Source organism: Myxine glutinosa, chromosome 7, assembly GCF_964187855.1.
Source record: "Myxine glutinosa chromosome 7, kmMyxGlut1.1, whole genome shotgun sequence".
NCBI lineage: Eukaryota > Metazoa > Chordata > Myxini > Myxiniformes > Myxinidae > Myxine > Myxine glutinosa.
The window spans coordinates 122967913-122982673 of NC_136267.1; the positions used below are offsets into that span (position 1 = coordinate 122967913).

A 14761-nucleotide genomic window follows, 5' to 3' on the forward strand; every position below is an offset into this window, starting at 1 on the left:
TACTATGTTTCATTTACGTCATCTGTTGTGCTCTTTGCATCATACATCTTGCAAATGAGTTTGCCGCAAATTGTTTGGTGTCTTTTTTTTTTTCACATCATTTTTTTTTTTCTATACTCAGTCGAGGCTCATGTAAAAGCTAGTGAAGAAAGTGGTGCGGCATTGTGGATGTTTGTTCGATTGTGCTTGAGAGCTTTTGTCTTTCCAATAATGAATAGGCCACTAATGCAATCACAGCTCGTCAAATATGCAAACCAGGGAGCAAAGAACAAATTACAGGACCCAACATTCAGTAACATCACTGATGGAGATGTATCGGAGTTTATCTCTTCGTCCAGTTTTGAACCATAGACGTGTATCAAGTCGTGTGAAAAATGAATAGAATGCACTTCTACATCTGTGTCGGGTGACCAAACAAGACATGAGTTTTTCCCCTTACAGCATCTGCAGTATGAAGGATCAATTAAGTATCTACTTCTTCTTGTGTAGTCTTCAGGTACTGCACTGTGGATGATCCTACAGTTGATACCTTCTGGAGATCACAATCCAGCTCAAACCCACTAGCGAGAACAAGAAATTTCCCTAATTGCATTTTTTCAGTGTCAACATCTGACCACATCTCACACAAGAACCAGACAAGAGATGCCTTGTCTTTGGATGAAGACAATCGTTTTTTCCCCAACTTTTTTGTGGTCCATGTGTCTTAATTTTAATGAAGTTTATTTGATTGAATCTTGCATGTGCAAATTATTTGAACAAGTTGTCTACATTGTGTCTGTCAAATATGGCATATCGGTCACAGTGAAAATCGTGCAAAGGTTTTGCATTCCTCCATGTTTTTCCCTGCCACATCTGCCACATCTTCCATCACTCGATCTGCATCTCGTTTCATCACAGTCACCTCTTTAAATTCGGATTTGGACAAATAGCCAAGTCTGCCTCAAAAGAAACTCGGAGTTCTATTCAGATGTCGAAGATTCTTCTCTGAACAGTTGCTTCAACAATATAAAGGACTGATTCGTCCTTGTATAGAGTACTGCTCCCACATCTGGGGTGGTTCCAGCTCCACATACTTACTGCACAGAATTGAATCCAAATTAATCCGACCTATCTCTCCCAATCTGACCTCAAAAATCGACCTGCTCGAATTACGCCACAAAGGTGGATCTCTTTCTCGTTTCTACAGGTATTACTTCGCTTTCTGCTCCCGATAACTTGTGTACCTCAGCCATTACCGAGACCACGGAATACTTGACAAGGCACTACATCGCATGATTATTGTGTGGCCATTGGCAACTCAAGGGTGGGCCGTTATGATGTTTGTTTCTTATCATCCACTCCCAAACTCTGGAACTCTTTACCTTCTCATGTCTTTCCAAACACTTATGACCTTCCCCTTTTCAAAAAGCAGATTTTTTACTTCCTCAAAAACTCTCAGACTATTCTCTCTTTCTTCAGTTCTCTATCAATGCAGCTCTTTTATTTAAGGACTGGCCTCGATGAGGACTATTTAGTCCGTGACTGGAGCCTTCAACATTAAAAAAAAATGATGGTCCTTTCGTTAATGACCCATGCTGCTTTGTCTCCTGGTTGACGGGCCATTTCAGTTTGCACATCGACTACATTCTCCAGCTCAGCAAGTAGTGTACTCTTGGTAGCTTTCCTTCGTGTGCCATCCACATGCACCAATGAGTAAGGAGCTGAAGGAAGTTCCAAGTTGAATACTGTTCTCAAATCACCTTCCCTCATCTTAGTTACAATAATTATTCCGCTAAACAGCTCAATGTCTGCATTCAATGATGCCAACTGCACTGCTGTACTAGGTTTCTTCTTAGCAGAAGCTGTGAGAGTGGTAAATGTCTTGATCTTCAACTTGTGTTAGAAGAATCTGATACTTACTTTCTGATATTTTGTTTCCACAAAATTGTTCATTGCAGTGATGTCAGTAGCCTTGATATTGACCATATAATTTGCTGTGTCATCTGGTATAACATCACCAGTAGCCAGGTTACAAGACTGACTTCTTCCCCGCTGAAGGTGTCTATCATTTGATTGTGCACTGTCGATAATCTTCTGTACATCATCTTCATCTCTCTCTTTTAGTTTCTCACTTTCTTCTTTGTGTACCTGTTTTGCTTGGTTTCCATTGATGCCAAATTTACTCATCCTTGTCATAGCAGCACATATCGATGCCCGATCATGTGCTGTGAGGAACCATCTATTAGGCGCACCCGATGATGCCGCCACTTGTCTTCCTGTCACGGTTGGCAGATTGTTCCAGTGCCATGGCTGTCGAAACCTGAGTGTGCCTACCTTCAGATCTTTTGACAGGATGATTTCTTTTTGTTCATTTTTCCTGCATCTGTGCATGCAATTTCCTGTGCGCTCAGTGTGTTATGTTTGAAAGCCTTATTAGTCCCCTACCGGTGTGCACCGGAGGGGACTATAGGTTTGCAAGCCGTCCTTCCGTCAGTCAGTCCGTCACGCAAAGAACAGTTTTCCGGACTTTTTTTCCTAAACTCTTAACGCTAATAATTTCAAACTTGGTACATGGTTTCCTCATGATAAGTTACAGATCAAGCTCGAACTTCACGACGTTTCGATCATTTTTGACAAAGTTATGGCACTTTGAACTTTGGGAATTCTGATGATCCTTAACTCAGTGCCATTTTAAGTTTTAATTTCCTTTAAAAAGGATTTTCTCTGCAATAATAGGATCGATTGAGATCAAATTTTCACTGAAGGGGGGACTCAGTCTGGAGAATATTTTAATGGTAATTATGACGTCACATGTCACGTGGTTTGGCCGCCATATTGTTTTTCGTGAAAACACGAAAACCCCTTTTTCTCTGCAACGGCTGAACAGATCGAGGCCAAACTTTGTGGCCAGAATCGCATACCCATGACGAACCAAAAAGTCAGCGAGCATGACATCATGCGTCACATGGTTTCAGAGTTATGACGTTTTTAAGCATGAACCTTTAAAACCGAGCTCCTCCCTCATTTTTGATCCAATCGAGGGGAAACTTCACAGATCTGTTCAGCATGTCAGTCTACTAAAATGTCCTTTTGGAATTTGCGATAGGGCACGTGGTTTGGCATATATCGTTAATTAAACGGAAATTTAAAAGAAAATGGATATCTCTTGAATCGCTAGTACCTCAGACCGTGAGTTGGTAATTATATAATTCACACAGTGCAATACGTCCAGGCGGCTCCACGGAGCAACCTTGCGGGCTTATCAACGAGGCGAGGCGTGACACACATGTGTCTCAGCATACCTCAGATCAACTTTGAAAACCAGCATCAACTGTGCATAAATTTGCATATTTGATCATTTTTGACAAAGTTATGGCACTTTGAACTTTGGTAGGGGACATGTATTGCAGTGCAATACTCAGAATGCTTGTTAAACCCTTGTTTATTTGTTATCCATCTCCGTTTCGGTATGGGATCACGACGGTTCATGGAAAAAGCTTTTCAACCTTTTCAGAGTTTTGTTCCAAGGGCTCTTTTCAGGATTGTCACCGAACCCCGGATTGCCCCCAGTTGTAGTTCATTTGTGGTAATATTCCTGGGTATTGTTTTTAAAATCTTAGTGAGGTTCTTCTTTATCACTCCTGTTGCTCCAATTATCACTGGTACAATGTTGACGCTCTTCAGCTTCCAGGATGTTCTCACTTCATTCTTGAGGTCGTGGTATTTGGTCATTTTCATGATTTTTGGGATGTTTTGGCCAAAATCGCTGGGTCCTGATATCTCACTCAATCAGCAATGCTGGCTTTTCCTTTTTGTTCCTGAGTACAATGTCCGGATGCAATGTTTTGTTTTATATGTTCATGCTCAATGGAATCATTAGGTCGTACATCAGCACGACGTCCTCATTTTAAATGATTTCCCTTCGTGATGCTTCCTTGAGTTTTCTGGTATTGGGATGTTAATTTTTTTGCAGATATGCCAATGAATTACTTTGTATACTTTGTTGTGCCATTGTGGGTAAAGTTCTTCTGATCGGTGTGTGTGTGTGTGTGTGTGTGTGTGTGTGTGTGTGTGTGTGTGTGTGTGTGTGTGTGTGTGTGTGTGTGTGTGTGTGTGTGTGTGTGTGTGTGTGTGTGTGTGTGTGTGTGTGTGTGTGTGTGTGTGTGTGTGTGTGTGTGTGTGTGTGTGTGTGTGTGTGTGTGTGTGTGTGTGTGTGTGTGTGTGTGTGTGTGTGTGGTGTGCACACAGCTTTCTCAGGCCAATTGACATCTATTGGCCTGAGGAAGCCTGCAGTGAAGCGGGTGAAACGTCGCCTGAGACCGAGTCTGCTCTTGCTTATTTCCTCAAATTTGTAGATTATATATACTTTTTTTTGTTTTTTTTTACTTTCTGGCTGGAAGCACCTTCTTTAAAAAAAATACACCGGTGTATTGCAAGATTGTGTCGCTAAAATAAAACTTTCTATTTCCTGAGTATTCACACCCCTTCACTTTTTCACATTTCGTTGTTACAGCCTGAATTTAAAATGGATAAAATTGAGATTATTTTTTAATCACTGGCCTACACACAATACCCCATAATGGTCATGTATATATATATATCTATATATATATCTACATATATATATATCTATATATATATATATATATATATATATATATATATATATATATATATATATATATATATATATATATATATATATATAATTATATATATATATATATATATATATATATATATATATATATGTATATATATGTATATAGATGTATATATATATATATATATATATATATATATATATATATATATATATATATATATATATATATATATATATTGTTATGAATTTGGTAGAGCAACATCTAGAGCTAGGTAGATCTGAATAGGTAGGTATTCGGCTGTCGTGACAGGGACTCTACATGTAATAAGTTCTTGATGTTTAGGCGTTTGTCGGGGGAAGATGTATGATTGTGGATCTACCTGGAGGTTCGAGTGTTAAATAGTGAGGGATTAAAGGTAACGCCCCTGTGAGTCTCACCTAGTAGTCAAACCTTTGTCCATTATGGCACTGCAAACCACATAAACATTAGTTAGGTCCTTAGCGCAACATTAAATAATTCCTTTCCCTGACAATGACTTCGGAACAAATGGACAGGAAACCAGGCCAAAAACACCGCCACAATTGGCCGCCACCATTTACACCTCCAAGGCCTACAAACCTCGCCTGGCACGTGTTATAACACAAGGACCGCGGGGTCGCGGACGGGGAGCGTGGAGTGGTTGTGCAGAGGGCGTGACCTGAGCGAGTTGGGAGGCTTTTGATTGGCTGAGGAGTGCGCCAATGTGACGTCATCGGCGAGAGATATTAGCGACGGTCGGACGCCATTTTAAAGGCAGTTCGTTGAACAGTTGGCACACAGCAGGCAGTTCGTTGAACAGTTGGCACACAGCAGGCAGTTCGTTGGCAGTTGGCTGCTAGCAATCCCGGTGTAAGTTGAGAGCAGAGCAGTTCGGAGGCGCGCTGAACCGAGTGCAGGCGAGACCAGTCCCGGAGCGAGTTGGAAGGACGAGGCGTGCAGTTGCACCTGCGCGCTCTCTCCTCCTTTTCGCCATTCCTCTTGGTTCTGGAGTTTGTGCCCGCGTTGGAGGTCGTCGACGCATGGTGCTTTTTGGTGCGTGGTGCTCGGCCTTGTGGGACTTGGAGCGAGGGACCTCGTGGTGTGCGATCGGGCCGAAAGGAGCGGTGTTGGACGGCCGCCACAAAGACGACGAAAGACAGACAAGATAAGCCCGCATCCGCGTACATTTTGAACGACGTGACGTATTCCTTTCGTAATTCATCTCCCTCGTTTTGTGTTTGCTGTCAGTCGTGTGGGGACGTCCCGATCTAGGATATTAGATTTACCGGCGTTGCTTTGTCACTGTCTTTGCTTTTATTTAATAAATCCTTGTATTATTTTTGTATATATCTGAACGCAGTTTCCTGGGTGTTTGATTTTAATAGGTAAGGTTGCGGAGCCTTCGCTGTGTCCCGCCATTCCGCGCGTTTATGCTTGATTGGAATCCGCTATTGAGTTTTCGCCTCGGGAGTGTAAAGTCTCGCAATCGGCCATCCGTAACTGTGGTGTTAATCACGGTTGCGTAACAATATATATATATATATATATATATATATATATATATATATATATATATATATATATATATATATATATATATATATATATATATATATATATACATATATACAGTGAAACCTTGACTTACGAGTTTAATTCGTTCTGTGACCGAGCTCGTAACTCAATTTGCTCGTTTCTCAAATTAAATTTCCCCATTGAAATGCTATTAATCCGTTCCAGCCCGCCAAAAACCACACCAATTTTTTTTTAAATATACAGTATATATAAAAATATCTCGCGCTTTATATTTCACCTGTATGCAGCATACAAGTTGGCAGGATGGCCTGGACTGGAGGTACGCACACTTGACTCTAAACTGTCCAGCCTGGGTTTGAATCCCGACCCAGCTATAACCTGTCATGGGTGAATCACAGGCAGGGTGATTCATCAATGTGTGTACCGCTAAACTGGGCGCCCCGTTTGCGTCCCATTAGTTGTTGGATGTTAAGGATCTCACCGTGTTTTCCACAAAGAGAAGGCGAGCTATCGTCGGCACTCTGAACAAGTTGTGGCCTGGCATGCTCTTCTCCTCTGCCGTTATATACGTCCTCCTCGGCATCTTTTTCCAGAAGAGCCCTGTCTCGTCACAGTTGAAGATTTGCTGGGGGATGTATCGTTCGGCTTCTATCAGTTCGGCAAAAGTTATAATAAAATCTTCAGCTGCCTTCACATCCGCCTCACCAAGTCGACAACACGCACACCTCGCTCATGTTTTTCGACGATTGCGTGTTTTATATCCAAGCACATCATCCTCTTCTTCTTCTCAGTACTGCCCTTGGCACTCAATTTATTAGGACCCATGGTTAAAACTAAGAAATTTTCCAAAATAACCAAAATGCGAAAACAAAGCAGCAGCGATATACGGCAGAGATGCTTGCACGGCAAGATAACCACGTGACCGGAACCCACCTGGTGGCGGGTGGCGTAAGCTCGTAACTCAGATCTCGGCTCGCATCTCAAAGCAATAAACCGCCCGAGCGACGGCTCGTATCTCGGAAAACTCGTAAGTTGGTGCACTCGTAAGTCAAGGTTTCACTGTATATATATATATATACAGTCACGTGAAAAAGTAAGTACACCCCATGTAAAGTTTTGACTTTTTCAACATATTTCAACATGCAGCTATTTGATCTTCATTTCAACAATATTGATAGATAAAGGTGATATAATTTAACAAATATCATGAAACATTTACATTTTGTAGTCCATTGTATCATTTAAAGAAACATAAATGCAAATTTCACATGTAGAAAAAGTAAGTACACCCCTACATTTATCACGACTTCAGATACCTAAAATTAGAATCAGGTGCACCTGCTCAGGTGCAAATGATTAGAACATCGTCAGAGAGGATCTTGGAGGAACCTGTCTTATTTAAACCTCAGACATTTAGTTTGGTTTGCTCTTTGTTGTTGAAGTGTGCGGCGTCACCATGCCTAGATCAAAAGAGCTCGCTGAGGCCTTCAGAAAGAAGGTTATAGATGCCTACGAGTCGTTGAAGGGATTTAAAAAGATCTCCAAACAATTTGAAATCAATCATTTGACTGTCTGGAAGATCATCTACAAGTGGAGAAGATTCCAAACAACTGCCAACTTGTTCAGGCCAGGCCGCCCGAGCAAGTTCAGCCCGAGAGCAGACCGCAAGATGCTGAAAGAAGTCTCGAAGAACCCCAGAATGTCATCACGGGACTTACAGGTAGCTCTTGCCACTGTTTTTTTGAATACTGAATCGAGGCTCGTGAAAGAGCTAACATTTATTTCACAAACAAATCAACCAGACAAATAAGATATATAAAAAGAGGGAGCGGAAGACAAGATGGGGAGAGAAGGGGAAGCACACAAACATAACATTTGAGAGCAAGGAGATGTGTGGAGGGAGAGGGATGTCAAATGTCAAAGTGCACGAGTCTACCATTAGAAAGAGGCTGCACAAATTTGATCTACAAGGGAGGTGTGCCACGCGGAAACCTTTGCTTTCTCGAAAGAACATCAGGGCAAGACCAAAGTTTGCCAATGAACACCTAGGCAAAGACCAGCACTTCTGGAACAATGTGCTCTTGACCAAAGCATTTGACCTGATGCATTTGACCTGAAGAAAACCAAAGACAGCATTTGACCACAAGAACCTGATACCAACTGTAAAGCATGGTGATGGAAATATTATGGTGTGGGGCAGCTTTGCTGCATCAGGGCCTCGGCAGCTCACCATCATAGAATCCACTATGAATTCTTCATTGTACCTGAGGGTGCTTGAGGATAATGTGAGGCTATCTGTCGGAAAGTTTAAGCTCAACCGAAGGTGGACCTTGCAACATGACAATGATCCACCAAGTAAATCCAGTAACCAGTAAATCCACCAAGGAATGGCTGAAAAGAAAGAAATGGAGGGTTCTGGAATGGCCAGGTGAAAGCCCGGATCTAAATCCCATCGAGATGTTGTGGGGGGATTTGAAACGAGCTGTGCATGCAAGAAACCCCTCAAACATCGCACAGCTGAAAGAATTCTGCATGGAGGAGTGGGAAAAAAATTCTCCCAGTAGATGTCAGAGACTGGTAGACAGTTATAAGAAACGCCTACTTGAGGTTGTTTATGCCAAAGGGGGCAATACCACCTATGAGAGCCATGGGTGTACCTACTTTTTCCACATGCGAAATTTGCATTTATTGTCCCCCGTCGCACCGCGTAGCGAAAGGGGGGACTATGGTTTTCCCCTCTGTCCGTGTGTGCGTGCGTCCGTGCGTGTGTGCATGCGTGCAAACGTGCGTGCGTGCGTAAGCGAAGGACCGAATTCTAATTTGGTGTGTGGGTGCAACCCACGTCAAAATCCAAGATGGCTGCCACCATGTATGTCTGTACCTTGTGAGCGGAATATCTTGAAAAATAAGCGAAGTACCAACTTCTAATCTGGTGTGTGGGTGTATCTAGGCATAAGGAAGAAAGCTATTGAAAATTGGGTCGCCACGTCAAAATCCAAGATGGCCACCGCCATGTATGTCTGAACCTTGTGAGCGGAATATCATGAAAAATAAGCGAAGTACCAAGTTCTATTCTGGTGTGTGGGTGTATCTAGGCATAAGGAAGAACGCCATTGAAAATTGGGTCGCCACGTCAAAATCCAAGATAGCCACCGCCATGTATGTCTGAACCTTGTGAGCGGAATATCTTGAAAAATAAGCGAAGTACCAACTTCTAATCTGGTGTTTGGGTGTATCTCGGCATAAGGAAGAACGCTATTGAAAATTGGGTCGCCACGTCAAAATCCAAGATAGCCACTGCCATGTATGTCTGAACCTTGTGAGCGGAATATCTTGAAAAATAAGCGAAGTACCAACTTCTAATCTGGTGTGTGGGTGTATCTACGCATAAGGGAGAACGCTATTGAAAATTGGGTCGCCACGTCAAAATCCAAGATGGCCGCCACCATATATACGTCTGAAACTTATGAGCGAAATATCTTGAAAAATAAACGAACTACTAACTTCTAATCTGGTGTGTGGGTGTATCTACGCATAAGGGAGAACGCTATTGAAAATTGGGTCGCCACGTCAAAATCCAAGATGGCTGCCTTGCGTCTTCCACTTTGTCAACTCACATCACTTCAACGACGGGGGACCGAGGCGTAACGCGTGTTTATTTAAATTATACAATGGACTACAAAATGTAAATGTTTCATGATATTTGTTATATTATATCACCTTTAACTATCAATATTGTTGAAATGAAGATCAAATAGCTGTATGTTGAAATATGTTGAAAAAGTCAAAACTTTACATGGGGTGTACTTACTTTCTCACGTGACTGTATATATAGATATATCATATGTGCATACAGTATTCTAAAAAAAAAATCACTGACATTATGGGGTATTGTGTGTAGGCCAGTGATAAAAAAAATAATCTCAATTTTATCCATTTTAAATTCAGGCTGTAACACAACGAAATGTGAAAAAGTGAAGGGGTGTGAGTACTCAGGAAATAGAAAAAGTCTTCTTTTAGCGACACAATCTTGCAATACACCGAATATGGACGAAGTTATGTTTTCACTGCTGTCAGGATATCTCAAAGTTGCAGATGGATTCGGACAAAATTTGGTGGAGAGTTTGGGTGTGTGACGGGGATTAATTTATTTGATTTTGGTGAACATCCGGATCCGGATACTGTAATTATTTACACCACCGAAGGTGGGTGGAGGTTATTTTTTCATCCCTGTCTGGTTGTTTGTTTGTCTTTGTTTATTTTATTTTTTTGTGAACAGGATTTCTCATAAAGGTGTCGACGGATTCAGGCGAAACTTAGTGGACAGGTTGGGTTTGTGACAAGGACGAAATTATTACATTTTGGTGAATATCTGGATCCGGATACTATAATTTTTAAGTGACTTCACCATTGAGAGATAGGGTCAAAAAAGATATATAGCATAATGTTACAAAAAATATTGGACAGCTTATGACAAAACTAGGTGGATGAGTTGGTTAGGTGAAGAGAACAAGCCGATTCGATTTTGGTTAAGGTCTGGATGCAGATCCGACCTATCAGTGTGATACAAGACGTATACTGTTCAGCCTGCCGGAGGTAGTAATATCCACTTGTTTTAACGAAAATACACAGGCAACAGTTTGTGGATTTTCCAACACTAAATAATAATAATAACCCATAAAGCATCTGAAAATGCAAAGCTCGTCGGCTTTGTACTCGGACTTGTTTCGTATGCTAAACATGACGAAGACTTTAAAAAAAATTTTTCAAAAAAGATTGACGATTTTAAGCGACCGTGGTCTTTTCACTTCAAAAGCAAGTAACCCAATATGCAAACCCTGCTCAAATTTGAAGGCAATCAGATGGAAATTGATGATTTTCTGACTTTGACCTTTTAACCTTGTTGACAGAACACAGGTTACACTCAATTTGGGTCAATTGGGTCGCTGACATATTAATGTTTTTGGCAACCTTCATCTTTTGATCTAAAAACATAAAAAAACAATTGGCAAACCAATTCGGTGACCTAATATGCAAATTCTTCCAATTTCAGGTCAATTTGATGAACATTGAAGAATTGGAGATAGGTTCATATAATTTGGTCAAAGTGACGCTGACATTTTGACCAAATTATATGAATTTATCTCCATATTTTCATGAAAGCTTTGAAAATTTGATGATAAAATCCCAAATGGCCCGGAGAGACAGACACACATAAGTGATTGCAAAACCCAGTCTCCCGCTGCATGGGGGATGTGCTAATTTTTGAAGTGAGCAACACCAGTCACATTAATGTGAATTACAAGAAATCACAATATATATAAAAAAAATAACCACCTTTAGAGGCCATTTTTCCCCGCAAGCTGGGGTTGGCCTTTTTCGGGAACCGTGGTTGTTGTTGTTTTTTGGTCCCCTTTTTGAAGCAATGTTTTATGGCCGGATGCCCTTCCTGACGCCAACCCTTTTTGCCGCCTTTAACGACAAACAGGGAATTACCAGTGAACTGGTACTCAATTAGCCGACCTCGGAAGGATGACAGGCTGAGTCAACCCCCCTGGCGTTAATTCAGCGATCGACCGGGATTCGAACCCAGGATCCTAGTATCCTAAGCCGGCACCCTAGCCGCTAGCCCAACAAGAAATCACAATATGAGTTGCAAACTAGTGAATATGTGAAATTAGTTTTAATCAGCTTGTTCCCTTGCTTGAAAGTCTGAGTGGGTTCAGAATGATGTCAAGGAAGCAACATTCAACAGAACAGCTTTTTTTCTTTTCTTTTTTTCTTTTTAATATGTAGAAGGCTCCAGGCATGGACTATGTAGTCGATATCGAGGCCAGGCCTAAATAATAAAACATGTGAAGATCCAAACTCTGTGAGAAGGACACACTGAAGTAAGAAAAGCTGAATATCTACAACGGTGTGAGATACACTTTGCAACACCTGAAATAAACTGGCTCGATACAAGACAAGAAAAGGCCAGGAAGACGCAGAAGAACCTCCCCAAGGCAAGATAAGCACTAGAAGTTGCTCAGCTTGAAGGAGAGAAGAAAATCAAGTCAGCTGCTGTCAAATGGAAGGAGAGCAGGCATGAACATTAACATGTAGTCCAGCATTGTCCACAGAAGGCTGATTGGAGTCTGTCTCGATGGCAGCGTTGCAGCAAAGAGATCAAAGAATAACGTGAAAAGAATGAAATTTGCAAGGCAGCACCAACATTGGACAACTGAACAATGGAATTGGGTACTCTGGTCTGATGAATTGGAAGTTTGAACTTTTTGGATTTAAGAGATGCCAGTTCGTGCGCCGAAGACCTGAAGATCGTTATGGCACACAGTGTTTGTAGCCTCCTGTTAAACACAGGAGACTCAGAGATGTAGGAAAACTTGTAAAAAATCAATGAGACACCAACAACAGAGAAGTACAAGCAAATACTGCAGCACAATGCAGTTCCATGGGGAAATTGTTTAATCGGAAGAAGATTCATTTTCCAACAAGATAATCAAAACACACTTCCAATATAGTAAAACAGTATTTGGAGAACAATGTAACTGGTGTGCTCCAAGTGTTAGAATGGCCACCCCAGTGTCCAGACATTAGACCCATATAGGTCAAATGGAATTAACTGGAAACAAAGAAGAACAGGAGGAACTCAGCCAACCTTAAAGAAGTGTGGAATGTACTATCGGATATTTGGCACAATATTCCTGTAAGTCCTTCAGTCTGATACAGGAAGGAATCTGTAAAAGACTGTTGGCACTCAAGAAGGAAGTGCTGGGAACAACATATTCACCAATACAATGAAATTAAATTCCCTTTTTAAGGCCATTTTTCCTGCTAGAGCGGGCGTTAGCCTTGCAGGCCCCATGACAATCATCATGGTTCCCTTTTTGAGGCAATGTTTTTATGGCCGGATTCCCTTCCTGACGCCGAACCTTTAGTCGCCTCTTTCAGGGATACTGTGTACCTATTCTAAACCGGGGCACGCACCGGCATGATACGACAAAATAACACCGATCTTATTTCTCGAGTCGTTTATTTCACACACATTTATAAAGGCTGGCAATTAAAAAATAATAAACACATATGACCGTTATCAATTTGATGAATTTACCCTCAAAGGAAAAGTATAAATATCATTGGAATAATCGAAAGTTTGCACAGTGCTGTTACTGTATAATGAATACATCATGTTATGGTTTTGATGACAACTTTGTTTTACCATTGTATGTTTGGTAACCAGACTGAACCGGCTGAAGACAAAAAGCAGAGCCTGAGCACCAAAGCACCCTGTGCATGCAGGTAAATGATGCATGCAGCCAGTTTTCATTGCCTTTATTGATATGTGAATGATTTAAGAGTCCTCCTTCAGCTGCTGATTCCTTTGGACATGGTAGACTCTGAGAGTATAAATGCTTTTCTTATTCTATTTATTTTCTTTCAATGACTGTTCACCTGAAACACAATGATGACTGTGCACACCTACCTTTCCCTCCCCTCTTGCAGACTTTTTCTACCTTGGTTGCTGTTCTTTTTCTGCTTCATTGCTTGTGTTTGGCTATTTGTCATCGCAGCATATTCTTGTGGGCCATTCAGTGGCACCTCAAACCATCCATTCTGTAGTTTCCTCGAGCCATACGTGTCCTTAACCTGGCGGGAGGCGCCACCGATGTGACTTTTTATTCAGGCAATAATTTATTCACTGCATTAACTTAGTAATGCACTTTCTGTTTGCACATTTAGTTGCTGATACTTAACAGCATTAACAATAATAAACATGCTTTGGGTTAACATGGCTGAGTTGACTTTTTAGTGCTTTATATGACCTCTTTGTCACTTTAATATCCGAATTGTTGTTGCTTCATAAATTCGGTTATCTTAAATTTGTTTGTTACAGAACCCTTGTTGATGTTCCTTTCCTGGTTCTTGTTCTTTTGGATAAAAAAAATGTGTATTGCAACCCTGATTTATTATGACCCAGGAACCTGCAGATGTTGAGGAAATGTTAGCCAAGTCTGTGGTTTCTGTTTCATGTTTGCATTGTATTTTATTGTTGAATAAAGTTGCAATCGATGATTGATCCATCCACCTCAACAAAATATACTTTTGGAGATGAGAACAAGCCGATTCAATGTTGGTTCAGGTCTGGATGCAAATCCGGCCAGCCCATTAGTGAGATACAAAACGTAAACTGTTCTCTACCAAAAAGTATGCTCTCTACCGAGTGCCGTTCTCGTTAACTCAGTCCTCCTTTGGTGGTTTTCACCCCTCAGCCCAAATTGGGCTAAGGGGTGTTGTTGTCATGAGTGGGCGTCCGGGCGTCTGTCAACTTTTGGTTTCCGTCAATTTCAAGGAGAACGGCTTGTCCGATTAAATCCATTTTTGCAGTGTGTGTTGGGGTTGAGTAGAGGAAGGTTCCTTTCGAAAATGGGCGCTTCGATTTTCAATATGGCCGCCACGGTAGCCATCTTGAAATTGGTTTCCATCAATTTCGAGCATAACGGCTTGTCCGATTAAATCCATTTTTGCAGTGTGTGTTGGGGTTGAGTAGAGGAAGGTTCCTTTCGAAAATGGGCGCTTCGATTTTCAATATGGCCGCCACGGTAGCCATCTTGAAATTGCTT

The 14761-nt window shown here is 41.4% G+C and overlaps 1 protein-coding gene across 1 annotated transcript in view; it reads left to right on the plus strand.

Moving 5' to 3' along the window:
* LOC137411570 (inositol 1,4,5-triphosphate receptor associated 2-like) overlaps positions 1-14229 on the plus strand; it is a 169520-nt gene extending 155291 nt beyond the window's left edge. The window contains exons 16-17 of the mRNA XM_078781155.1: positions 13381-13439; positions 13644-14229. Coding sequence (XP_078637281.1) covers positions 13381-13439; positions 13644-13812 — 228 coding nt within the window. The 3' untranslated portion in view covers positions 13813-14229. The remainder of the gene's footprint in view (positions 1-13380; positions 13440-13643) is intronic.
* Positions 14230-14761: the final 532 nt, after the last annotated feature.